The 27,993-nt window shown below is 39.2% G+C and overlaps 1 protein-coding gene across 2 annotated transcripts in view; it reads right to left on the bottom strand.

The window, feature by feature from the left end:
- Positions 1-153: 153 nt before the first annotated feature.
- The window catches only part of LOC113547552 (guanine nucleotide exchange factor VAV3), a 98,667-nt gene continuing 70,827 nt past the window's right edge, over positions 154-27,993 (bottom strand). The window contains exons 17-27 of one of the 2 annotated variants that reach the window (XM_034307726.2): positions 24,818-24,918; positions 23,523-23,545; positions 20,561-20,591; positions 16,848-16,978; positions 11,241-11,306; positions 11,027-11,058; positions 10,800-10,916; positions 9,035-9,122; positions 7,634-7,730; positions 3,893-4,044; positions 154-3,388 (exon numbers count right to left, since the gene is read on the bottom strand). In XM_034307726.2, coding sequence (XP_034163617.1) covers positions 3,344-3,388; positions 3,893-4,044; positions 7,634-7,730; positions 9,035-9,122; positions 10,800-10,916; positions 11,027-11,058; positions 11,241-11,306; positions 16,848-16,978; positions 20,561-20,591; positions 23,523-23,545; positions 24,818-24,918 — 883 coding nt within the window. In that variant the 3' untranslated portion in view covers positions 154-3,343. Of the gene's footprint in view, positions 3,389-3,892; positions 4,045-7,627; positions 7,731-9,034; positions 9,123-10,799; positions 10,917-11,026; positions 11,059-11,240; positions 11,307-16,847; positions 16,979-20,560; positions 20,592-23,522; positions 23,546-24,817; positions 24,919-27,993 lie in introns of both variants that reach the window. The other variant, XM_034307725.2, reaches the window with a different exon arrangement.

Raw genomic sequence — 27,993 nt, 5'->3', positions numbered from 1 at the left:
TCATTCTTAGTTGTTTAACACTCCTGATCCAAATCTTGGTCTCACTGAAGGTGTTAGAGCAGAAAAACCCTGATAGATCTCTTTCCTTCCTGCATCTAAGATGGCTGAAATGATTAAAAACCCCAGCAGTGGAGACAAGAAGCAAGCATTAAATTAAAAACAAGCAATATAATTTTATTGTGCATTATCTACATATGTACAGTATTACACAGCAGTATTTCGGGATTGCACAGGCCACTGTGGCTCACATATACACAAATGCATACACACACACACACACACACACAGATCTTTGGCTTCAGTGAACAACAGACGCAAGAGTACCAATGGAATATTGACGGTCCTTTATAGACATATACAGCTTTCTGGTGCTGTTAGTGGCTCTAACAGGTTGGTCGAAAGATTACAAATGTACAATTACACAAGGAAAAAAAAAAACATGCGGCATTGAACACGGGAAAGACTACATAACGTTTATCTATTCAACCGTTCCACACAAAAGTGTGTTATTGACTCGTGGGAGGATTTCTTCAGTCTCTGCTAACCATCATCACACAGTGGGAAGGTCACACAAGTACAGAGAGAAAGAGTGAAAAAAGATCCATGCACTGACATGTCTGAAATGACACACTGACATATAGAAGCATGGAATTGTGGGTAGATGTGAGATAACTCTTATCACAGTTCATCAGAAGCGTAGCTGAGGAGAGAAGGACAGTCCAAATGGATGGCTAGCGTAACAAACATACAGCGCAGATTATTATATATGTGTCAAATAACATTTGTGTGCTATAATGATGTTTATAAAAGGACAACGAATGCATCATTATGATTCCTTTGTATTTAACGAACACATGTTTTAGCTTATGTTATTGGCTGTGTGAGTGAGAAACAGGATTAACCAATCAGGATGCATTCTCCTGTTTCTGTTAATTAAACTCTCAGCTCTCGGGGATATCGAGGTGATGGCAGATGAAGTAACACAGTTTTTTAACCACAGGAGGAGAAAGAGAAAGAGTTTGGATTTGGAGTTCTGGCATGGTCTGGAATGTTGTAGGAATGGTTCAGTGTGCTGGAATGATTACGATCAAGTCAGTGATTAGGATTGTTTTGGGATGGAACAGGATTTTAGGATATTTCATTTTACTTAAGAATGGATTGATGTTTTTGAATTCTTTAGAAAGGGTTGGTTATCTGCGAATGGGTTGGTTATCTGGGAATGGGTTGGTTATCTGGGAATGGGTTGGTTATATGGGAATGGGTTGGTTATCTGGGAATGGGTTGGTTATATGGGAATGGGTTGGTTATCTGGGACTGGGTTTGGTTATCTGCGAATGGGTTGGTTATCTGGGAATGGGTTGGTTATCTGGGAATGGGTTGGTTATATGGGACGTTCCAGGATGAGTAAGAGTTTATAGAGGTTCAGAAATGGGATATGTTCTGGAATAGCCGTCAGGTCAGTGCTCTAGAAGCTTCTACAAGGCTGTTGTTAAGTTGGTGGTTGGAATGGGTTCAGCGCTCTACTGTATTATAGAATAGGTTTGGTGTTGTAGCATGTTCTGGAACGAGTTTAAAACGTTTTGTTTTAAAATGTTGTAAGATGGGTCAGTGTGCTGGATTGTCTAAGATCTAGTAGGTGTTTTGGAAGGTTTTAGGATAAATGGTTTAGAACAGATCGCTGTTCATGAATGATCTAGAATGAGTTGGGTATCCCAACAGTTCTAGAATGAGTCTGTGTTATAGAGGTTCTAGCATGGGTTGGCGTTCTGGTATATTAAAGATCAATTTAATGTTTTAGGATTCTAGAATGTTCTTGACCCTTCTAGAATATCTTGGTTAGTAGGTATATTTCAGGATGGGTTTGGTGTTCTATAATGTTCTAGAATGCATTTGGTGTTCTGAGATGTTCTAGCATGAGTTTATATTATAGAGGTTCTAGAATGGGTTGGTTATCTGGGATGTTCCAGAATGAGTCTGTATTGTAGAGGTTCTAGAATGGGTTGGTTATCTGGGATGTTCCAGAATGAGTCTGTATTGTAGAGGTTCTAGAATGGGTTGGTTATCTGGGATGTTCCAGAATGAGACTGTATTGTAGAGGTTCTAGAATGGGTTGGTTATCTGGGATGTTCCAGATTGGTTGGTTTAAGAGGTTGTTAAATTGGATGTGTTCTGGATTGTCCTATGGGTCAGTGTCCTAGAAGGTTCTAGAAGGTTGTTAAATTGGTGTTCTGGAATGTTCTGGAATGTGTGATCTACTCTTTAGATTAGACTCTCCTTTCACACTGGTGGTCCATGTAGACAGAGAGCGGAGCTGAGCTGTAAAGTCTCTACCTGCTCGGCAGGAGGTTAAAGCCTGAGGTCTGTATTGTAGCAGAATGAGGATTTAGCGTACAAGGCTACTGGGAGAAACTAAAAAGAGGAAGCGTCTTTAAAGGCTGGTACTGGATAGTGATGTGATCGTGGAATGCGAGACAATTTATTAATCCATTAATGCTGCTGCCATCTAGTGGCATCAACTCCACACTACAGCCATGCTCTGAGACGCAAAACTGTGATCAAATTACTGAACAAATGAGACCGCTTTGTTGTTTTACGCGCAAAAAATATCTGCAAAACTCCTTTTATGATCCTTCGCGTTCTTAATCTCGTCTGTAACATGACTGTGAAAACTGATGCCGAAAAAAGATATTAATTTATTCGAAAGCTGTATTTCAGTTTTGGGCTGAAATGGACTGGCTGGAGGTTCTGGTGGCTGGAAAGTGGGTCAGATAAGAGCAGGGAGTGTGGGCTGTCAATCATTTACTATCGGGATACTGGATTAAAAATGCAGCGGATGCACTATCTAGAGGTGAGAGTCACAGTGTGTGTGTGTGTGTGTGTGTATGTGTGTGTGGATCTGTCAGCTCGCTCTCTGTCTCTCAAATCAGATAAACATGTCCTTACAAGATAAGCAGCTACAACGGAGGACAAGAAAACACAAACATCCACACAATAAATCCAGCTGATTAGTGACAATGTCAAAGATACATACACACACACACACACACACACACACACACAGTCACATACATGCCTGTGGGGGTTCTTACTTCCTCCCATCATTCACAGTAACACACACATTCACAATCACACACACACACAAACACACACACACACACAAACACCTTCACTGGTGACTGCTTTGCTGACAGCAGAGGATTCTGGGTAAGTGCTGAGTGTCCCTGCTGAGACACTTCGAGACGCCTTTCAGACTTGTGTTAAAACAGGACGAGTTCATGGTTCAGTCCAGTTCAGCATGTAAACATAAAAATGTCCTTTTTACTTCCTTCTGTTGGTCTGTTTTTCACTCCTCTCCTTCTTCTACGTATGTGGAGGGAAACCAGCCCACCTGATCAACACACACACACACACACACACACACACACACACACACACACACACACACACGGAGAAAGAGAGAGAGAGAGATTTTTATTATAATATTATAATTATTAATATTATCACTATGTTATCATTGTTACTAAACACACTTTAATGACTATGGGCTATATTCAGAAACACTGGCATTATTTTATTAATTCGACAAATCAAAATAGTGAATTAAAAGCATGATAAAATTGCCTACATCCTGCACACACATTACAATTTCATGACCTTGATTTAGTATCTTGTGACTTCATTAGGTTGTGTGTGCGAGTAAATGTCAGAGCACAATATATAAAAAATAAAATGCAATGTAATAGGATGTGCTGGATCAAGTGCTATTCTATGAGCTGCTGGAAGCCATTTTGTTATATTGAACCAGTGATTAATGTGATAATTACAGACTTCCCTACAGATCAATACCAGGTAAAGGCACACACTCTCTCTCTCTACACACACACACACTCACCCGGCCGTTGACCTCGCCCCTCCACCAGCCGTTAGTTGTGGACTTGCTGTAGATCCTCACTATGTCCCCTTCCTGCAGCGACAGCTCCCTCATGTCCCGAGAACTGAAATCGTACCGAGCGATGGCCACACCAATCACCTTCGGAGTCAACACTGAGACGGAGACAGACAGACAGAATGGAGAGACTCACGTCAATGTTTACACTGGTTACCGTGGAAACAAGAGGAAGAAACACAGGGCCATGATGATGACTATGATGATGAGACACACAGAGACAGACAGAAAGAAACTTTCATACTGTACTTATGTATATATGGAAAATAGGGAAAATCAAGGGGACAAGAATAGTAGGGGACATGAGAGAGGACACGAGAGGACACTTCGAAATTAGGAAACAGGGAAAATGTAAGATTGTAAGAGAACTAGGGGACTTTAAACACTAGAATACAGTACAAACAAGAGAACTATGAACCACTATAAAAACACTGGACCGGGCTGAGACACTGGGCACTAGGGACAGGAAACAAAGGGACACTGTAGACTAGTGGACATTTGAGACTAGGGGACACTGGAGACTAGGAAACAAAGAAAACTAGTGGACAGTGAAAAGTCTGAGAGATTGGAAACTAGGGACAGGAAGTGAAGGGACACTGGACAAGTGGACATTTGAGACTAGGGGACACTGGAAACTGAGGAGACACTGGAGTGTAGTAAATATTGGAGACTAGGGAACACTGAAAAAAATAGAAAACTAGGAAACGATGAAACAACGGGACACTGCGAACTCTGGGACACTGAACACTATTGGGTACTGAGACACTGGGAACTAGGAGACACTAAAAATGGTGGACACTGGAAATTTGTGGACAGTGAAAACTAGGGGACATTGGAAACTAGGGGACTGAAAACGAAGGGACACTTGAGACTAAGGGACAGTTCAGACTAGGGGAAACTGGAGACTCTGGACACTGGAGACTAAGTGACACTAATAACTAGGGGACACTGAAAACTAGTGGACAGTGGAAACTGGAGAACACTGAAACCTAGGGTACAATGGGACACTTGAGACTGGGGGACACTTGAGACTGGGGGAAACTGGAGACTAAGTGACACTAATAACTAGGGGAAACTAAAAAATAGGGCACACTGAAAACTAGTGGACAGTGGAAACTAGAGGACATTGAAAACTAGGCTGCACTGGAGACTAGTGGACACCAAAAATTTGAGACACTAGAGTCTAGGGGACACTGAAAACTAGTGGACACTAGAAACTAGGGAATAAAACACTTAGTGGACACTGAATATTCTGGAACATTCTGAAGTTATCAGACCTGAAAATCTTCATGAAATCTTGATTAAGTAGATTTTGCATCTTTCAATAAATGACTTTCGTAAGGCCACTAAGTAGGACACCAGTGGTTTGGGACACAGCCATGGAAAGACTGGAACACTAGTGTTACGCTAGATCATCACTTATTCCAAACGAATCTGTTTCAAATCGCTATTTATCTTTACGCTGACTTTTCCACCTCAGAGTGTGTGTGTGGATAACTGCACCTCCCTGAGGAGCTTCTAATCAGTTTGAGTGTGTGTGTGTGTGTGTGTGTGTGTGTGTGATGGCCCGCCGCTGTGTTTCCACTCCACACGAGTGATTCTGGTGAATCTGGGCCGAGTCCAATCAGAGCTGTGGCTGTTTTGATTACAGATTCAGAAGCGTTGAGAGAGCGAGGCACTTTTATTCTCCGGGCTAATCGCATTTCACACTGCGAACCATTTCTCACTGAGCACAAGAGGGAGGAAAGAAAGGGAGAAAAATGACACACACGCTTTACACACACTTTCAGTGCAGTTAGGCTCAAAGACTGTGTGTATGTGTGTGTGTGTTTGTGTGTGTGTGCATGCTAGGGCAAAAACATTGTGTCACAATACTGGAATGCATCATGCCTCATTTATTCCGTAAATTCAGTTATTCAATTAGGACAAAGTAATGGCGCCCGATCAAACGAGCAGGAAGAGTTAGTGTGTGTCTATGCTAGCTGATGCGCTGCAGTGGCTGAGCTGCACTACTGGAAGATTTAGCACACATCACATTTAGGAGCCACTCTTTCACTGTTTTGTCATTTTCAGCTCTCTGTGAGCTTTGCCTTTTATGAGTTTTGTGGGCGTGGCTAAACGTAAATGAGTTGTGAACATGCTTGGTCATTTATAGCCGAATGATGTTTATTAATATACGCACGAATACGAAGAAAATCAGCAAAACTTTATAAAAATCTGGAATTCTGTGAATAACAATGGAGTCAGCTGGTTCAAAGCGAAGCTGCTGATTGGTCAGGGGCTGTACCCTCCATTATGACATCAGCTGGTAGTTGGAATTGAATTTTAAAACATTTCATCACTGAACTTCAAAAGTTTATAAACTCCTAGTACTCTAACAGTGTGTAATCAGCTGTATTTGGTATTGATATCATGTGTGTTTGTTTGCAGAGGCAGGTGTGTTAGAGCACCAGACATGACCAGACAGGCCTGCTGTCGTCACACTCAGACACACACACACACACATACACACACACACACACTGTAGGATGGAGGGGTGCAGAACGAGGAGCAGATGGAGGCAGAAATGAAGCAGTAACACTACCTGACCAGAAGGGGGCGGAGGAGGGGGGCACGAAGCTGCAGCCCGCAGGAGAAACTAAAGAAAGAGTGCACAGCAATGGAGCTGAGAGAGAGAGAGAGAGAGAGAGAGAGAGAGAGGCAGAGAGATAAAGAGAAAAAGAGGCAGAGAGAGAGAGAGAGACAAAGAGAGAATGAGAGAGAGAGAGCGAGCGAGAGAGACAGAGAGAGAGAGAGAGAGAGAGACAGAGAGAGAAAGAGAGAGCGAGCGAGAGAGACAGAGAGAGAGAGAGAGAGAGAAAGAGAGAGACGATGAGAAGCAAAATTGAAATGCGAAGCAGTAAAGCCAAAGCAGTGACACGTGCACCTAAAAAAAGTTTATTTTTGTTTTGTTTAAACTTCTTTCATTGACAAACTTCTTTCTATTTTCACTTTTGTTAACAGTATCCTACATTACCCACAATGCCCTGCTGATAGTGGTGCAGTGGGATTTACCCTTTGCTTCGTTTCTACGAAAAGAGAACGATGCAGCAGAGCTTTAGTCCTTCAGTCCATCCAGCACATCACCTTCCAAAGCTTCAACGTTCATTTACACAGACTGCTAACTAGCTGAGCTGCTGTGTCATATAGCTGCATTGCATTCTGGGACTTTGAGTCCAGCATTTGCATCACCATTTCCACTACTTCTACAGTGGATTTCTCATTCATATGATGTGAGTGAGAAAAGAAGTGCCCTTGTCATTATCACTTACGTTCGAGATTTCTCCTATTAAACACCAGTATAACTGTGCTAGCATTAATAATAACAATGTCCTCCTGTGACAGCAGCACAATACACACTGCTATCCACAAAACATCGACTTAAGCAGGTGTGTAACACGACTCTGAATATGCGTAACTTTCCCAGTGACGTACGTTTAGGAAGCCGGGAAGTCGCTGAATATGGCTCACAATAAATATTAATAAAGGGATTCAGTGATGGAGATCGTTTTCTTTTCTTATTGCTCTAAATGGAAACATGGCGGCGGTGGTGACAGGTGAGCTTGTGTGTAGGGGAAGTGTGTAGGGGAAGTGTGTAGGGGAAGTGTGTAGGGGAAGTGTATGAGAGAAGTGTGTACTCACTGCTACCTCCGTTCTCTGGCTCTCTGTAGGCAAACTGCAGTGTTGTATCGAGTGTCCTGAAGCCCTCCTTTAGGGAGTGATGCTTATAGTACTCAATCAGCTCCTACACACACACACACACACACACACACACACACATACACACATTTACACTAGGGTCCAAAAGTCAGAGTCTACTATTTTTGTTTGTTTAAAATATATATTGTATTCTTTTAATTTAACTTAATGACCGCTACTCATCAAAGTATCTCAGTAAGTGAGCGTTGGCGTTTAGGACACAGCCCTTGATTACTGTTGAAATAAAACCAGCTCTCAGTAGTGGGGCCTAGACTTTCAGCTCGGAAAAAAATAAATAGCACTTAGAACAAAAATGAGCAAATTCGATAAGACGGCCTCATTCGCAATCTAATAATGCTCTTTAAATGGCATTTGTGAAATCAAATCTAAAAGTGCTTTCAGAAGTAAATGACAAAAGCAGCTCGCTCTGCGCATGACATAACGACGTTAGAAGGCCGCCTCTGTGAAGCCTCTTAAAAGGAAAACAGATGAGGCAATAACGGCGGCATAAAATGTACAATAATACAGACAATATAATGAAAACTTAATATAATATTCAATATTCCTGCATAAAGTCTTTACTAAAAAGACTATTATTATTTAACAATCCATTTTTTCACATTAAGGGTGAGCCAGCTTTCTAAAAAGTCCTGCTCACATACTATATATATGAATTTTAAACTTGTCCTGTTCACAGATTTGTCAGTATTAGTGGAAATCACATGGATGTTTACATCTATTAATTTAATATCATTAAAAAAACACTGTGAAAAACACAATGTAAGGCACTAGGGGGCGCTAATCACTCACTCTTAACTGTGCACTTGTTTCACAGTTCATGCAGTTATTTATTAATGACTTGTTTATGTAAGGAATAAAACGTTCAGGGTGTGCTGTTATAGGAAAATAATCAATTACAGGATCTCGCCGAACATCCGTGAAGCAAGCAGCTTGTCATGTTACCGAGAAACTGCAAAAAAAGCGTAAACTCCTCTGTGCTGAAGAAGCTTTACCTCTGACTGTTACAAAGCACTGACACTGGAGACTCCTTCCATAAAAGTCTCCTCATAGAAAACTTCACCATATCAATGTTTTTTAATCCGTTATTTAGCCGTACAGTCCACTACTGACAGCTACATAAAATGAAGCTATATATAGCTATAAGCTATATAAAACTATCAAAATCATTAAACGTGTTAAATATTTTCTCTTAATGACCAACACCTGATCTCCTGATATCGATTATATATAAGTGAGGAGAGCTGGAATTCGGTTCGAGAATTAGCATTATAGTGTAAGAGGACGCGAAAGTGTTTGTTCGTTGTTGTGTCGCGGAGTATTTCCACTCACCATGATGCTCCTGAACCTCCTGTTCTCTGCGATCTGGAAGTAGCCGTCTCTGGTTAAGATCTTGATGTGTTTCACATCGTTGTTAAACCTGTAATGTGGAAATATCTTAGATCAAACACTAGATAACTACACAGTCAATTAAAATAAGAATAAAATGGAGATAAAAATAAAAAAATAAAACACAAAATGACATGTTGTGGTTGAATTTAAGGAATAACACCCATCAGGATGCACTGTTACAGGAAAATGATCCACGCTGTAGTGGTGTGGTGATGATTTGCTTCTAACAGCATTTCTCTTAAACACAGCAATTTGGCAGCAACTACAATTTTTACATTATTCATTAATGCATTAATGCTACATCACGCTTTTAACCGTTTATAGTTACATTTAACGTTGCGGAAAGGCCACAAAACAAGTTCCATTATATCAGCAGCTATAAACAGTCGTTCCTTCACCAGCCTCCCATTTTTCTCTCTCTTCAAGTTAACAAGTTAACTGATACCTTTGCACATCTGTTTTTTTTTTTTTTTTTTTTTTTTTTTTTAAACATACCTCTTGGACATATATAATACTGTCTATTGGCTATATTGAGTTTTATTTTTTTTTTAAAGGTCCTATTTTTTTTTTATCTCCTTTTTTCCTATTTTTTCTACTTCAATATATTTCTATATTATATGTTGTACCTCACTGTGTGGACCAGAAGCACCTGTAAGCCAGAAACAAATCCCTTGTGTGTCGGCCAATAAAGCTGTTTCTAATCAATTCTATTTCTATATCAATAATTAGACACTTTCATTGTTAAATAACATGTTTTTTAAAATCCTTTTTTATTATTAGACTATATAGATTATATGAAGCGTTTCCCATCCAAGTCCCTGTGTATGAGCTGTTAGTATAGAAACAATAACGTATTAAAATGAGTGACTTAATCTAGAAATCATTTATGTTTCAGCCGGAACTAGCGTCAGAGCTGTTCTGTTACAGAAGATTAATCCCTTCTGTCTGATTCGAGAACAAACTTCATAAAAAGTAGAAGTGTGTGATTAGTGGTAAATGAAGACAGCAGTAATATAATATATACACAGCATATCACATATTTAAACCCGACACGAAGGTAATGTGCAGTTAATATCTGATTAGCGCAGCAGGGAATATAGTCTATAGTACAGTTTATCATTAATAACAGGATGATGCAAATAAAGTGGAAGTAAAAGAGAGCGCATGAAATGGTGACATGTTGTTGAGAATCAGTTGAAAGGCTGGTTACACTTGCTGACTCTTCCACTTTATTCAAACAGAACATTACCAACCAGCACTGAAATCTTAAACTTGCTACGTCTTAAACACGATGCTAAACTGGAGGCTAGAAGCTTCTATTACTTGTTAGCGACATTAGCCTTATAGCTCCAGTGCAAAACTAAAAACTTTTGACACCAAATGTTTTTTTTCTAGAAGTGAAACAATACTAAAAAAGTGTTTTTCAAGGCAATCTCTCTCTCTCCCTTTCTCTCTCTCTCTCTCTCTCTCTCTCTCTCACACACACACACACACACACACACACATACACCCTTATGCAAACATCATATGACGAAAAAGTCCTGGAAATTGTATTTGTTCAAGGAAGCCTTATGCTTATGTTTTGTTAGTAAAACTCCCTCGCAGTCTCGCACTGCATCATCGTTGTTACGCTGCTCACACACACACGCACACACACACACGCACACTCGCACACACACTAGAAGTGTAAATCATGTTGACTCACTTGATGCTGATGGCGTACTCGTTGCTGTCGTGCCCTCGATGCCTCACCAGGTACGTGCTGTTCTGCCTGTTCAGGAGCGTCGCCTCTGCCTGCACTCGCAGCATGCCACCTGCAAACCTGCCCAGAGTCACACAGGGGTCAAAGGTCACGGCCATGACGTACAGAAGACATAGAAAAGGTACAAAAAAACAATCACTGCAATATAAGACCTGGCTGTTCAGACTCACCAGGCCTGAGAAGAGTAATCAATAGGTCTTGCCTGAAAAAAAAAATGACAGCATGTTTAGAGAAAGAAAAAGAGAGATGTAAATATAATAATGTGCACACAAATGAATATACACATATTGATATAACGTGTTTTGATCTGTATCTAGGTTCGTGTGTAGACTACAGACAGTGTTACACGCTTACTGACTTAAACAATTAAGAAGTCGCACTCACACAGGGGCAAGGCTTCACAGCGTCGCTTGGAAAGAATCCAACCTCTCTCGTTGTCAAGACTTTGCCCTGCAACGACGACATCAAGATAATTACATTAAGTTCAGCCGAGTGACTCGTTTTCAATAATTCAGCAACCATTTGCACGCAGCGCTATTCATCTAGAGCGAGAAAACAGACGATGCGGAACATTCCTTCACTTAACGACTCTTTTTTTAAGGTGATAAAGTCATTAAATTGTAGCGAGAAAAGACTACTAACTGTTACGACAACAGTTTTCCTGCTCCTTTACTATTATTCTCTTCACATTTCTAAATAATAACGAACAGAATCCAATTCAATTCAATTCAATTTTATTTGTATAGCGCTTTTAACAATGGACATTGTCACAAAGCAGCTCTACAGAAATAAATGGATTCACAAAAATATATTGTAAATATTTGAATTTATCACTGTGAATTTATCCCTAATGAGCAAGCCAGTGGCGACGGTGGTGAGGAAAAACTCCCCGAGATGATATGAGGAAGAAACCTTGAGAGGAACCAGGCTCAAAAGGGAATCCATCCTCATCTGGGTGATAATGGATAGTGCGATTATAAATAAATCCCTTCTATTATTGTGTACTATATGGACAAATAGTGCAATTGTGCAACCAATAAATTCATCATAGTTTTTGCAAGAAGTCCGGCTGGTTAAAATCTATCCACTGTCCACTGATGGAGTCCTGAGTACGAAGCTGCTCGTGGCAACTGCAGCCCCAAAGCCACCACAAATCCAGCCAGCAGTATGTGAATGAGGCTGTACTAGCCCATCAACTCAAAGGTTCACTTAATTCTTTCTTTAAAAAAAACAATAAAGTATTTATTTAAGGAATGATCAACTGAGATTTTGGCAGGTAAAAAGTTTAAGAAGTTCAGAACATAGAGTGACAAAAGGACATTTTCCTGACGATATGATACAGATTTGACAATCAAAATGGACATCTGACTACTTTCCAGAAAGTTGGCTTGACTCATATACATTACAAACAAAATAAATGAGAAAAGGGGCTCATGAATTGCTCCAAAATGTGTTATTTCCAGAAACATCTATAATAACAACTGAATACAGTTAACATTGATGCTAACAATGATATGGCCGATGTCAACCGTTAATGCAGGACTTTGAATCTTTATGCAGACAATCCTTCTGGGAGAGGCTAAAAGCTTGTGGTGGTCCAGACGGCCCTCTTCTTCAGACTAACTCGATTTGTTAAGCCGTGCTTAAGTGGCCATGATACATTTATCATACTGATGTTTTATCTGTCTTCTCCGATGGGGCTCTTCTGCTGGCTCTACAGCTGAGATAAGCATGTGAATAAGGTTAAAACTGTTAGCCCACACAGTGTAAGGGGCAAAATTAGGTTAAAGCTACCGATCACATTTCTCTGCCTCCACTGAGGGTAGAATTGTGTTTCCAGGGTCATCAGTGTTATCAGGGCTAACAGAACTATCAGAATTACCGTGGACACTCAGCTAACAAGGTTATCAGTGCTCCGTCTTTATCAGGGATACAAGGAATAACAGTGTCACCAGGAATACCATGCATGTCCGAGCTTCCAGTGTTATAAATCTGAACAGAAACACCTGGTATCCAAAGACTAGATCTACTAGTCTTATAAAGTTTATCAAGGATCCCAGCATTACCAGGATTATCAAATCGAGATTATCAGACGGATCACGGAGCGCCATGTTATCAATCATAGACTGCCATGTTACCAGGAGTTATCAAGGATATCATGGTTGTCATTCATTTCATGATTACAAGGGTTGCCATCACTATCAGCAATATCAGTGTTATAAAGGCTACTTAGGGTTGTCAGCAGAAATTTAAAAAATGTTATCAAGTGTAATAGGGATAGAAGGCTTACTAGAACTAATACAGTTAAACAGATTATTAAGGTTTCAAAGTTACTCTGTTACTGGGCTTCCACTGTTGTCAATTTTACTCTTGCGTCACAGTTACCAGAATTACCAGGACTTGACACGACTAACAGGGACTTTGGCATTACCATGGTTACCAAATTTTATCGTAACTTGCCAATGGTCAAGTGCACCAGAGCTACAAAGGTTACCAAAAGTTGCCAATGGTATCAAATTTACCAAAGCTACAAAAGTTACCAAAGGTTACCAGGACTTGCCAATGGCATCAAGTTTACCAAAGTTACCAGGGTTATTAGATAAATAAAGGATACTATGGCTATACTAAGGTTATCAGATCTACCAGGCTTACTACTGTCCCCAAGCATGCCAGGACTATCAGGGTTGCCAGAGTTATCAATTTTAACAACCAAAGTAGTATAAATAGTAGAACTAATAGAGTTACACAGGTTACTAGGGGTACAGAGATTCTATGTTGTAAGAAATACAGGATGCCACATTTACCAGGGATTCCAGGAACTCCCATAGCTAGTATGGGTTACCAGGAATACCAGGCTATTGTGCCTAAAAAATTTTATCAGTATTATCAGTGTAAACCACAATTTCAGAGGAACTTCAGGACTGCCAGCATTGTCAGTTTTAGCAGGATTCCTTATGTTATCAGACCCTGATAACAAGGCAAACAGGAAGATCAGGGATGACGTTTATTATGAGTAACAGAACCAGGTAATGTATAATGTCTATACTCTCAGGAAAAAAAGGTACAACACTGTAGCATTGCTTCTCACTGGAGCAGATACCCTCAAGAAGACATCCTTTACCAATAGCATGCATCTGTCACTTTGAAAAGGTTAATGTACTTTTAAAGATGATTTAAGGTACAAAGTAGTTTTTCAGGTCTAATTATGTACTTTTAATGCATACCAAAAAACATAAATGTACTCCTTAAGGTACCATCCCAGTGACAAGCAATACATTAACAAAAGTTTAGTACCTTCTGTAAGTGGACCAGGATTATTAAAGCTACAATGTCCTCAAGAGTTGCTAGTGTTGGCAGGACAGTGTGTGGCCAACTAAAAAAGACAAATCATCTTTAGTTTATTAGATGAGGACTAGGCTTGTTGGCTCATCATCACAAGCCATTCCTAAATAGCGAGACAAACTGGACAAGATGGTCAAAATCTCAGGGAGAAACACTTGGCCAACTGCCATTGCTTTGCACATTGTGGGTATAAATGGGGGACACGCAACCTGCCAAATATCAAGATTCCTCTTGGGGCAACAACACAAAGTAAAGATACAGATACCAGAGGAGGGAGATACCATTAGATGTTCATGCTAGATGTAGAAGGATGTAAAAGATGGTGGGAAAAAAAAAGTGTGGATGGACAGGATGAACGGAGCTGAACTGTCCTGTGGTATTGTAGAAACTTCTCTAGCTATGATAAAGAACTTCTAGGCAAATCACAGCGTATGTTTTCCAATAATTCTGCACTGTTAAGCATATCTTGCATGTTTACTACTGTACTGTCCGACTACAGAACCTGTGAGACAAGTTCTTTTTATAGGTCATATTACTGGTTCAATGACAGCAAATATAGATGGATAGTTTCTGGGCGCTGCGATTTAAGTGGTCTGGTTGGGTTTGTCTATGGTGTATTAGCCATTTTATAATCACGTGTATTTTATTTCCCATTTACGCCCCCTTCTGTGACTATATAGCTGGTAATACTACTCAGGAAGGTTTTTCACCCGCATTAGAAATGAACAATCACACGAATAAGCATGAAGCCACCTGCACTTTGCCTTTCCATTGAATTTAATCCTGCCTCAACCTGTTTGTCAGAGCGCTTTTGTGAAAACAAACAATCTGGGCAGTTGTTTGATTCCTCCGCCCACATCGCTGTGCCACGCGAACAGAAGCATGGCATTGTTTTAAATGTTTTGTCAGGCATTAGACTCTATAATCAACGCGTGTCGAGGTGTGTGTGCTTGTGCACACCATCATTCTTTGCTTTTGTGTCCTTCTGTATGACGACGTGATAAAAACACTCAGGCATTTGTGTGTGTGCGTGTGTGTATACACTCGGTAGGCGGTATGCTGGCGTGTGTACTATCTCAGAGAGCCAGAGAGACAAACAGCTTGCATCAACAGCACCGAGTGTTGACAGAGGGCGGCATCTGACAACGTTACACAGTCTGTCAAACTACACAAACACGCACACACACACACACACACACACACACGCACACACACACTGATAAAAAACACTCAGGCTCCCTCATTATTACTTCAGCCATTAGCAAGCACCCAATCCAGAGTATACCCAATGATGCCAGGATGGAAGGTGCTAGTGTCCAAAATTCAAATCCTAATATAATTATTTTCCCAACTGCATTTCTTTTGGATCAAAACAAGTTGATTGGAGTTGATGTAAATGAGAAGTGAAGGGATGCAGTGACTACAAATAAGACTCAGAGATGGTGTTATTCTTCTTTTTTTCCCCTACACTGAAGCATTATCTTTGTTTTTTTGGTTCCAGCTTTGCTTCTAGTTGCAGCTCCTGAACTCGCCTAGTGAGATTCACCATGCTGCTATGGGTTTCGATTCGATTTGAAGTGTATGATTTACCAAAAATAGCATGACACCGATGTTATTTGCTTCAAATAGGTGGAATTGATTGGGAAGAGCAAACATTTTTCGGTTCATTTTGACACTGTATTATGCCCTCGGTGACGATTCTGTTGTGCTACTCTGAGGCACATTTTCCTCTCAATCTTGATGCTACACTTTTCTGCATATGTTTTTACTACACAAATTGCACAACAGAGTATTGTTCAGAGTTTATAGGCAATTGTTCCATCCAGTACTGTTCTTCTGTCCTGTTTATTTAGCAGCCACTGTTTTATGTATGTATTGTCCTCTGAATTTAGTGTCCCATGCTACTGTAGTCTGCATTGCACCATGTTTTTGATGAAACAACATTTCCAGAGATGGAAAATACTCGAGCAATTTTACTTCCTTTCTGTGCTTAAGTATATTTGTACATTTTTGAAGTGTTATTGAAACTGAATACTTGTACTCTTAATCAAGAAAATTTCCACACAAAAAAAAGTTTTTGCTTTTCATTTTGACCTTCAAAGTAATTGTTAAAAATCTCAAATGCCACAAGACATTTTTCTTTCCCAGCTGCTATGCCAATCAGTTGAGATGTCATTTATTTATTTATTTATTTATTTATTTAAAAGCCATCCATCCATCCAATCAAATTCACATCAGTGTCAAAGGAAACTGCATAACTGTCGTAATCAGTCTTTGTTAGATGCTAGTAAGATCTTTTCTTTTGCTGGATTTATTAAGGATTCGTGCAGGATGATATGTCTCCTTTGCCTCTCACGTAAAAACGAAATTAATATTGTCCATCAAATCTAAAAAAGCGTGTTGAGGTGGCAAATTTGCTAGCTAGTGTTGCTTTGGTTGCTAATTGCTGTCTCTTTAATTCAGGGTTATTAAACATTAGCTAATCAGCAAGTCAAATGCTAGGCTTGTCTGAGTTAGCCGAAGATTTCATAAATATTTGATTATAAAAAAAGATAAATAAAATTTCATGTCTGGATTGTTCATTATTGACTGCTCAGTTGAATGTTTATTTTAATCATGTGGATACTTTGTGAATTTTTTGGTTCATACCTGCCACCAGGAGCTGTGCAAGTCTGCACGGATCAGCTCGATGATGTCACCATGCTGGATGTTCAGGGCGGGGCCACACTGCGGGACCGGATCTCCATGGTAATTCCTTATAGCCAACATTTTTGGCAAACCTGATGGGAAAATAAAACCTTATCAGTAAAGTAATAAGTGAAAGTCGTAGTAATTATGAGACTTAAGAGATGGACAGATACACAGACAGACACAGACAGTTAGACAGAGAGCTAGACGGTTAAACAGACAGACAGAAGGTAAGACACACAGACAGGCAGACATTCAGAAGGACAAACAGGCAGACAGACACACTGACAGACAGTTTTACTGATAGACAGACAGACACACACACAGACAGAAACACATACTGACAGACACACACACACACACACACAGGCAGAAACACACACAGACAGAAACACATACTGACAGAAACACACACACACACACACAGACAGAAACACACACAGACAGAAACACATACTGACAGACACACACAGACAGAAACACACAGACAGAAACACATACTGACAGACACACACAGGCAGAAACACATACTGACAGACACACACAGACAGAAACACATACTGACAGAAACACACACACACACACAGACAGAAACACACAGAGACAGAAACACATACTGACAGACACACACAGACAGAAACACACAGACAGAAACACATACTGACAGACACACACAGACAGAAACACATACTGACAGAAACACACACACACACACACAGACAGAAACACATACTGACACAGACAGTTAGACAGAGAGCTAGACGGTTAAACAGACAGACAGAAGGTAAGACACACAGACAGGCAGACATTCAGAAGGACAAACAGGCAGACAGACACACTGACAGACAGTTTTACTGATAGACAGACAGACACACACACAGACAGAAACACATACTGACAGACACACACACACACACACACAGGCAGAAACACACACAGACAGAAACACATACTGACAGAAACACACACACACACACACACACAGAAACACACACAGACAGAAACACATACTGACAGACACACACAGACAGAAACACACAGACAGAAACACATACTGACAGACACACACAGACAGAAACACACAGACAGAAACACATACTGACAGACACACACAGGCAGAAACACATACTGACAGACACACACAGACAGAAACACATACTGACAGAAACACACACACACACACACAGACAGAAACACACACAGACAGAAACACATACTGACAGACACACACAGACAGAAACACACAGACAGAAACACATACTGACAGACACACACAGACAGAAACACACACACACACAGGCAGAAACAGAGACAGTTAGAAAGACAGAAAGACAGACTGAGAGACAGACAGACAATTTGACAGTTAGACACACATACAGACACAGAGTTAATCAGTCAAACAGACAGGAAGTTAGGCAGACAGACAGACAGATAGTCAGTTATTGTGTGTGTTTGTGGGAAGTAAAGAAAAAGGCAAGCCATTGTGTGTGTGTGTGTGTGTGTGTGTGTGAAATGATCATATTTCGTCTGCAGTCTATAATAAGAAATATAATCTCTGCACTGACATTAATGTACCAGACGAGCAACTTATCGAGCTGTAGGCTAGTGGGTGTGTGTGAGAGAGTGTGTGAGTGTGTGTGTGTGTGTGTTTGTGTGTGTGTGTGCCCTACATATGTTAGGTATGTGTCTGTGTTGTGTGTGGTCCTTCTGATTGCACTACAGAAAACAAGCAGCTAATAATGCATGAGAGAATAGAATCTCTCTCTCTTTCTCTCTCTGTCTTGTTTTGTGTGTGTGTGTGTGTGTGTGTGTGTGTGTGCGTGTGTGTGTTCTAATGAAAGAAGTTATAAAGAAGTGCACTCATGACCCAGAACACAAAGAGCTTTCCACCCTAAACACTACCAACACAACTATTAGCGTTGCCTCGGGTCACCACAACAAAGAGAGTGAAAAAGAACACAGCCAAGGCGTGTGTGTGTGTGTGTGTCTTATTTATGTCTTTTTTGAGCACCAAAATTCCCCTATGATTTCTCGTAAATGTGTTACAAAACAAAATTTAGGAAAAAAAAAAAAAAAACAAGAGTAGGGTTAGAGGTTAAAGGTTAAGGATAGGGTTCAAATATAAACATTAAGGTTAGGGCTACTGATGTTAAGGTTTAGTTAGAGGTACATTTTATTTATTTGTAATTAGGGTTAGTGAGATTGTTGGACTGACTCCATTTTAAGGGTCCAAAATTGATGGAGTTGGAGGCGTGTCTAACGAGAGGACTGGGATTGTGCGTCCCACTGCAGCGTCTCAGGAGATGTAGTCGAAAACGTGTCTCATCGTTGCTCTTACATCTTTGGGGAGGATTTTTTTATTGCTGTTTTGTCAGACTAAATTAACTAACTGCATTTCCTATGCCCTACAGCAGACGGTGCAATTTATTAAGACTAGCTATCAGTATTTCAAAAAACATGCTACGGATCCTCACGGGTGTATGCAGTGTCTGTTACAGAGACAGCTCGATGACAGCGACTCGCGCTTAGAAAGACAAGATTAATGCAGTTCTACAGCTCATCGCTGTAATTGTCCAGGATTTATAACAGCTGAGGAGCTGTAACTAACATTTGTAAGATAAGGAACACTAAGATGAAACAGTTGCAACAAAGCAGTTTATCATCTTATCTCACAGGAGAATGAACAGGAAAAGCGTAGAAGAGAAACTGAAAGAAAATGATGAAAACATCTAGCCAGATTTTTAAAAAAAAAACTAGTAAAAAATTAGTAAAACTAAAATGTGGTAAAAATATTACTGTTTAAAAATACCTTTAAAAGTTATTCCCTAACATTTGTTTTTTATATTTTGACTTTGTCAGATATATCTAGTATTTCTGTTATCAGATTACAAGAAACCAATACGATTATTAAACCTATTTCTAAACATTCTTTGATTAATTTCAAGCTTGAAATAGTCTTAAGATCATTTTTCTAATTTTAAAATAAGAAAGTTTAAACCTTGAAATGAGTAAAAATGTCTAGAAATAGGTTTATTGTAATCTTATGATAGGAAACACAAGCTATATTTGACTATAATGAAGATATTTCCACTTGCTATGAGGTTTTTTTTTGCAGTGTAGATTTTTTAGCAAATACAATTATAACTTAAACTGTCATTTAACTCAGAAGTAATATGCAGTCTTATTTTAAAAACTTTTGCATTATTTGTGATTTCTGATATGTTTTCAATGTGTAAAGATTTTAGAAATAAAAGCCTGGAATGTGCAGAAATGTCACCATCAGCCATGTTGGATTTGGAAGAGCAACACTTACTGCAATTAAAAAAAATCAGGATAATGGTGTATTTAACACTGGAGCGGTTTGGAGGCGATTTATAATAATATATATTATATGTACATGAAAGGGTTAAATACATGAACCTGGCTGCCGTGTGTGTGTGTGTGTGTGTGTGTGTGTGTGTGTGTGCATGCTTTTCTGTAACACATTCCTTCTTGCGAACCATGGTGTCATGCTAGCGTGTGGGAACTTGTCGTACTCGGGAATGTTATTGGAAACCCCTTGGCTGCAGAGAAGCGAGCATGAGGAATTTTCAGTCTGATAAAGAAGAGAAGAGATTTGATGTGTGTGTGTGTGTGTGAGAGAGAGAGAGAGAGAGGCAGAGAGAGACTCTCACCTGGATCTGCTCTTGGACAGTGTGATTGGTCCTGTGAAGAAAGTACACACACTGAATAAAGCACACACTGCAATCGAACCTGCTGCAGTAAAGCACACACGTCAGCTAACAGCCTCAGAACAAGCTGCTTATCAAACTGTGTGCAGAGTTCACGCTGCAGTCACCAATCCAGAGCACAGCTGCAGAATCAGACAACTGCACTTACACTGCACCTAAACTACATCTAAACTACATTTAAACTACATCTAAACTACAACTAAACTACATCTAAACTACAACTAAACTACATCTAAACTACAACTAAACTACATCTAAACTACATTTAAACTACATCTAAACTACAACTAAACTACATCTAAACTACATCTAAACTACATCTAAACTACAACTAAACTACATCTAAACTTCATCTATACTACAACTAAACTACATTTAAACTACAACTAAACTACATTTAAACTACATCTAAACTACAACTAAACTACATCTAAACTACAACTAAACTACATTTAAACTACATCTAAACTACATTTAAACTACATCTAAACTACAACTAAACTACAACTAAACTACATCTAAACTACATCTAAACTACAACTAAACTACATCTAAACTACAACTAAACTACATCTAAACTACATCTAAACTACAACTAAACTACATCTAAACTACAACTAAACTACATCTAAACTACATCTAAACTACATTTAAACTAGGGAAGAAGTTTTTACATTTAAACTTCTACAACACCTTATGTGGAACAAATCCTTAAAAATTGAAAAAAATATATCGCTAGCTATAAATAGGACAGCGTGTATATTGCTTCTTAATTTTGATATCTTTCTTAATCTGCTGTTATAGAAAACTAATCAACACCTTCTGACCAATCAGAATCCAGAATTCAACAGCGCTGTGTGCTTTCTATCTATCTATCTATATCTATACCTATATATATATATATATATATATTCTGAATTCTGGAGTTCCTGAGTCGTCTAAATGTAAATACCTCAAACAAAAGAAACTCGACACACCAGCAGAGTGCACAGAGTACAACACAATAAAAGATAATAGTAAGGGTCACACGGTGCACAACGTATTATCTACACACTAAACACACACAGTGTCATATACACACCAGTGTACGTGAGCGTATGTAATGTATGCAGGTGAGGTAACATGAGATAAATGTGTGTATCTGCGCTGAGATTAGCTCCAGTGAAAACAATACGCTGCTCGGCAAAGCTTTTTGACGAACCTGTATTACCATTCGGGTGGAGCGACGTGACAAAAGCATTATTTCACGATACTCAAAGGCATTTCTGCGATACGTGATATGCATCAAGATGTATAGTTTTGCCAGCAAAACCGAAGTGTTTCATGCATTAAAAATGTTATGAATAAAAATTAATTTTTATATTATTAGTAAACAAATTTAAATCAATTTCTTTGCGAAATTTTGTACATAATTTGCACATTTTGTCAAAAAATTTGTCAAAATATTTTGTTAAAAATTATATTATCATTTTAGCCAACATAAAATATTTTAGATCTGAATGTTAAAAAATTTTGTTGATAACACATTGTATTTAATTATTTCATTTATTATTATTATTATTATTATTATTATTATTATGTTTTATTCTATTTTTCACTCATAGTATTCCTAAACATGGACAATCTTTTTTTACTTCTTAACATAAAAGATATTTAGAAAAAGTTAAAATTTGTTTGACATGAAAGTAATTAAACAAAAGATAAATAAATTGAAATAATCTGGATGTTTTTGAGTAATGCATGCATGAAAGTGTTAATGAACCTAAACCGAATATTATATTTCGAATATTAGGCTCCTTATTCCAGTGTGCACAATCATATTTCTGGCTATTTATTGGAGCCTTTGAGTTTTTTAATTTCTGAAATATTCACTGAAATAACAAATTAGGTCCAAATTGAAGTTATTAAATGTTTCAGATATTGAGGTTGGGATTGAAGTGAGCAGTCAAACATGCTAATAACCATAAGAAGTCGTTATTAGGAAACTGAACAGATTTGATAATAGTGGATTGTGATTTTAACTAACAAAATTATGAACCACTGCCACACATCATTAAGCCAAGACTCTAAAGACCACAACAAAGTTATGAAATAGTAAAATGACAAAGCAGGTTTAGTGACGTCGACATCATCACACACTGCATTGGGCTAAATTAAAATAAAATTCCAATTTGATGGAACACTGATGTATTTTTTATTTTTTTAATATATTTGCCAATAGTGTGTAAACAAGCACTTTATCCCGGTCAGTGTAAAGGTGGATCCGGAGTTTATCCGAGGAACGCCGGGTCTATCCCGGGAACGCCGGGTCTATCCCGGGAACTCCCTGGATGAGATGCCAGTTTGCCACCATGTACACACATTCACACACTCTCGGGGCAAATTTAGTGTAGCCAATCCACTAATCCATATTTTTGGGAAGTGAGAGGAATCCGGAGAACCCGTAGGAAACCCACACAGACGGAGGGAGAACAGGGAACGCTCCGAACGGAGAGTATCAGGACGCTGTTTGCATGTATTTATATATTTACATTTAAAAGTGACATTATCAGTACAAAGACCAGTACAATACGCTTTTCATTACAACTGTGCAAGTGTGTTTTTACACTGAAAGCAGTTACTCTACAGTCAACATGCACTCTGCTGCTAACGAGACATGCAACACACACACACACACACACACACACCCTGCAGCACAGCAACAGGTTACTCCTGTGGTGCAGTACCGTGTGTAAGTGTAATAAAACTGTTTGCACTAGTAAGCCTTACTATTTATCCTAACTCGAAATGCATTGCAGAAGGAAATTCAACAATCTTTGATTTTGGAAATACAATAGGATTAACCTTCTTACACACACACACACACACACACACACACAGTTTTTAGGAGTTGTTGGGTTCTTACCTGTGTTCGAGAGGATACCATATCTGCAAGCATGTTGAAAACAGGCATAATTAGGAGGGAATCTCTGCCAACACACACTTTACACACTCATGCACATGTAAACTCACACACGCACACACACACACACACACACAGGTAGATGCGTATATACACGCTGTGGTGCAGATGAGATCGGTCTGACATGTACACGACGTTCTGCTTGAGACTTGTTTTGCACAAAGGTGTGTATCCTGACAGCAGGTATGAGGCCCCGCCCCCTCAGAGCAATGTGTGTACCAGAGCGAACTTTGTTCCATGATAGACAGATAACACACACACACACACACATACACACAAACACACAAAACACACAGAGGCTCAACAGAAACCAGCTGAAGAGTAAACAGCTATAAATCTCTCCGAAAAACACATTTGAAATGCACAAGAATCACGCAATGTTTAATATATACATGCAAATATGCTAGAGTTAATAGTCACAGGAAAGCAAATTAAGTCAGTAAATAAATAAATAAATAAATGTTCTACGCTTGTGCTGTATTTTTGTCACAGCGTCCCTCATTTCCTTGTGGTTCATAGCTATAATGTCTGACTGTTTTTTTACTTGCTGTTTACACCATAACTCCAACGATCTGGTAAACGTCCAAATCAGATAACGATCATATCATAATGTGGTCATAAACACACTCGCTGTGGTCGTAAACACACTCGCTGTGGTCATAAACACACTCACTGATTTAATCCCTGTACGTAAAAATGTTTGTTGTGTTGTTTATGTGGCCGTTGTAGTGAATTATGCATGTGTCTGCATGTGTGCGTGTGTGCGTGTGTGCGTGTGGTTTGCAGTGATAGTCAGCAATTTGCGATGGTGTTTATAGCGATTATCAGATAGTCAATATTGTAACATGCAGTGTATGAGGACAGGACGCAAGTGTGTGTGTGCTCAGCATACGTTTTATTGTGGGTCAGTAGACAAGCAGGCAACGGCAAACAAGGATATTCATAAACCGAAAAAAAACAAGCGAGGGTCAAAACACGGAGGCTGAGAAAACAAGGCACAGACTTTTAACAGGTGAACACATTAGAGTAGTAAACCAATGGTATGACGGGGCGGAGACAGGACTAAAACAGAAACAACAGCACATGGCAGAGTAAACAATGAAAGCACCACAACATGCTCACTGCATTGGGGAATTCCTGAGTGGGGGAATTCGGGACGGATATTTGTTGCAAAACATTTTAAACTGAATATGTGTGTGTTTGGTGTGTGCGGGTGTGTGGGTGTGTTTGGGACTCACCGGATCCGCTGCCTTTTCCGCACATTAGCACTCTGGCCAAACATTCCTTATGAGCTCCTTCTCCGCATTTAGAGCACAGATAACCCTGATTAAAGATCCCTCTGATGAAGAGAAAGAGACACAGTTAATCCACACGTTCTAGTTTTTCATTCTTAACAACTCCAGCTTCAGATTTCACAGCAGTACAACCCCAAACCTGTCTTCTTTACCTCTTAATATAGGCATACAGGGTCCAGTTACTTCCTGCTTATAAACGTGTGGATAAGTGACTAACATGACTGAATGGTGAGGACTGAACCTTTTAATGAATTACCTTTTAATGCTTAAATATTAGTGATTCGTTTATGGCTATAAATAAAACAATTGAAAGATAAGATAAGATGAGATAAGATAAGATGAGATAAGATAAGATAAGATAAGATAAGATAAGATAAGATAAGATGTACCTTTATTGATCCCCTGTAGGTTAATGGTTATGTTTTGTTTTGTAGTAGTGCTTTATGTTACCACTTTATGCCAAGACTAACACCATGGACTCTGAACCGATGAAGCGTTTGTTTGGAATTTGATGCAGAGAGAATAAATAAATGCACATTTTCCTGTCCAATCATCTTTAAACATTCTGTTTCCATCATTGTCTGGTGGGTAATCAGACCAGAGAGCATAAAGAAAATGGAAAATCCATGAAAATCTGCGAAAACGGTCTCCTTTCTGAAGTAATGTAGCTAGTCTCTGGTCTGACGAACTTCCTTAATTAGGAATAATTTATATAAATTCATGTCATCGCATAAACAGCAACCGAGGATCTGCTACAGAAGGTTAAAGTTTAGAAAAGGTGAGTCGCAGTACTATGTTCATTTTGAGTTGTATGTTTATTGATTCTGCTTTCAAGTACTTTCTACATCTGGAAACATCTGGTCCACCAGGTGATGAACCCGGATTTAAACACTCCTGATGTACAATCCTCTGCCCTAAAATCCCCAGCAACTTCCTCCATCTCCTCCTGGATGATTCCCACACACACACACCCGGGCCAGCTGAGAGTTTTCATACTTGCCGTTTTTTTTTTTTTTTAACCACCAGAATTACATTTCCATTTCCATGTAATTCTCAGGAAAGTGGCTGCAAGGTGGGTGAAATGCTGTGGCTTTGAAAAAGCGCTTGCAGCTATGTTTTTGTGGTAAGGAAGAGCTTCCAAAAGTTGGAAAAGGGTTTTTCAGAAAAGCACCGAATGACGTCAAACGCTTTTTTTAAACTTTCTGATCAACAAGTTGAGGGCAAATGAGAAAAAAAAATGGAGGACAAAGTGCCAGAAAAAAAACTTGTCTTGTTTGTGCATATGATGACATTTACAACATGGTGAATTAAAAGTATTTAATTGCAAATATTTCAATGCTGCAATGTAACTAATTATTGGGACATAATTTTCAGTATGTGATGTGACGTCCCACTTTAACTGTAGCTGCATGCAGTCAAGTCACACAAGCAGCTCAAATTCTCTTATTTCATGTAAATAAATCTAATCTAGAGGGCCAGTAATAGCTAGGATGTTGTTAGAGCGTTGTTATACTGCATGCAATACTGTGCAAAGGTCTTCGGCACTCTATTTATTTCAAACAGAGTTTGCAATAGATGTTTACTTTGTGACTTATTGAATTATTAATCCAGTTATTGCTCATTGTTTGTATGTCAGTACAGAAAGTGATTGCATATTGCATATTGCATAATAAACCACTTAAAAAAACATTATGAAGTCTGTCGGGTTTTGCCTGCAAAAAAAGAAGCATAGAGGAAGAAGCAGGGATATATTTGTATACCATGTGACACACTTTACTCTAATCTAGGTTGCAATTAAGCACAATTACTACACTTATTACACAGATAAGGAAATACTTCTTGTTTTTCTGCCTTCCAGTACACACGTTACGATAATCAGTTATGTAACATACCTAAGGTGGAGGGTTGTCATGTAGGCCAACTGTGACCTATTTATTTTCAGATTGACCTACCATAAAGAACACTCTGTCACTCTGCACAATGTATTGGCACCCCTCTATGCCATCCATCAGTGGAAAGGTGGTATGGTGGTTTATTCTCAGTACAGCAGTATCACTGACATGGTGGTGTGGGTGTGCGTGTGTGTGTGTGTGTGTGTGTGGTGCTGATACGAGTGTACGAGCCACATCCCTCAATCCGTTGAGCATTTTTTCTCCCCAACTGGGTCACCAAAAAATTCCCCCCACCAGTCATCTCTCCCCTGTCATATGACAGCTGGCAGCTGGTGAAGGTGAAGGTGAAGGCTTACGTGCGCTTCCTCTGAGACACACACGTGAAGCTGCTGGTCATGCCGTGTCACAGAGCAGCGCAACACACTCAGAGAAGAGCGCTATCCGCCCTCTTCCTCATACAGAGCTCCATAGCTATGATTGGTTAGTGTTGCTGTGAATGGCTCCCAGCTACAGAGGGCTGAGGCGTCACTGGGAATCGAACTCACGATCTCCTGATGTGTGTGTGTGTGTGTGTGTGAACATTTCTCTGTTGCGGCACTCGAGAACCCAGCATGTGCTTATACATCATAACACCTGACACTTGTTTATTCATTTCTTTTTCACTTTAGAGTTTACTTTATGGCTTACCTAAGGATTCAATTCAATTGCGTTTATACAGTGATTTTAATAATAAACATTGTCACAAAGCAGCTTTACAGAAATCCAGATAGAGAACTAGATCCCTAATGAAAAAGCCTGATGTGACACTAGCTACTTTTACATGCAGCATAATAATCTGCGAATAATCCGAATAACAGAGCAAGCTGAGGCCAATCCAAAATTTCTGAAGTTTTTATACAAATGAAAAGTGCAGCCTTGCCCTGTCGTGTGTGGTTTTTGTGATGACTCCTTTTCTTTCTTATTTATTTTGTTGTAACATGCCTAAGAAAAAATAAGGGAATGGAGTAATGACCATACTTAAAGGACAACTATACTTATTTAAATTTCATCTCAATAAAAGAAAAAACAAATTTTTCTATCCTTTGGAATGAGCCGGGTAATCCTTTTAATGCTCCATTAGCCTGGAGTATAATAGCCACATTAACAATGTCTTTCAGTGTGTTTGCATCATGACGCACAAAAAAAGTCCACACTTTAAATGGTGTCAAAATAACCGAGAGGTTGTAT

This window comes from Pangasianodon hypophthalmus, chromosome 1, assembly GCF_027358585.1.
Source record: "Pangasianodon hypophthalmus isolate fPanHyp1 chromosome 1, fPanHyp1.pri, whole genome shotgun sequence".
Taxonomy (NCBI): domain Eukaryota; kingdom Metazoa; phylum Chordata; class Actinopteri; order Siluriformes; family Pangasiidae; genus Pangasianodon; species Pangasianodon hypophthalmus.
The sequence above is the reverse complement of the archived record's forward strand: the minus strand, read 5'-3'. Positions and strand labels throughout refer to the sequence as shown.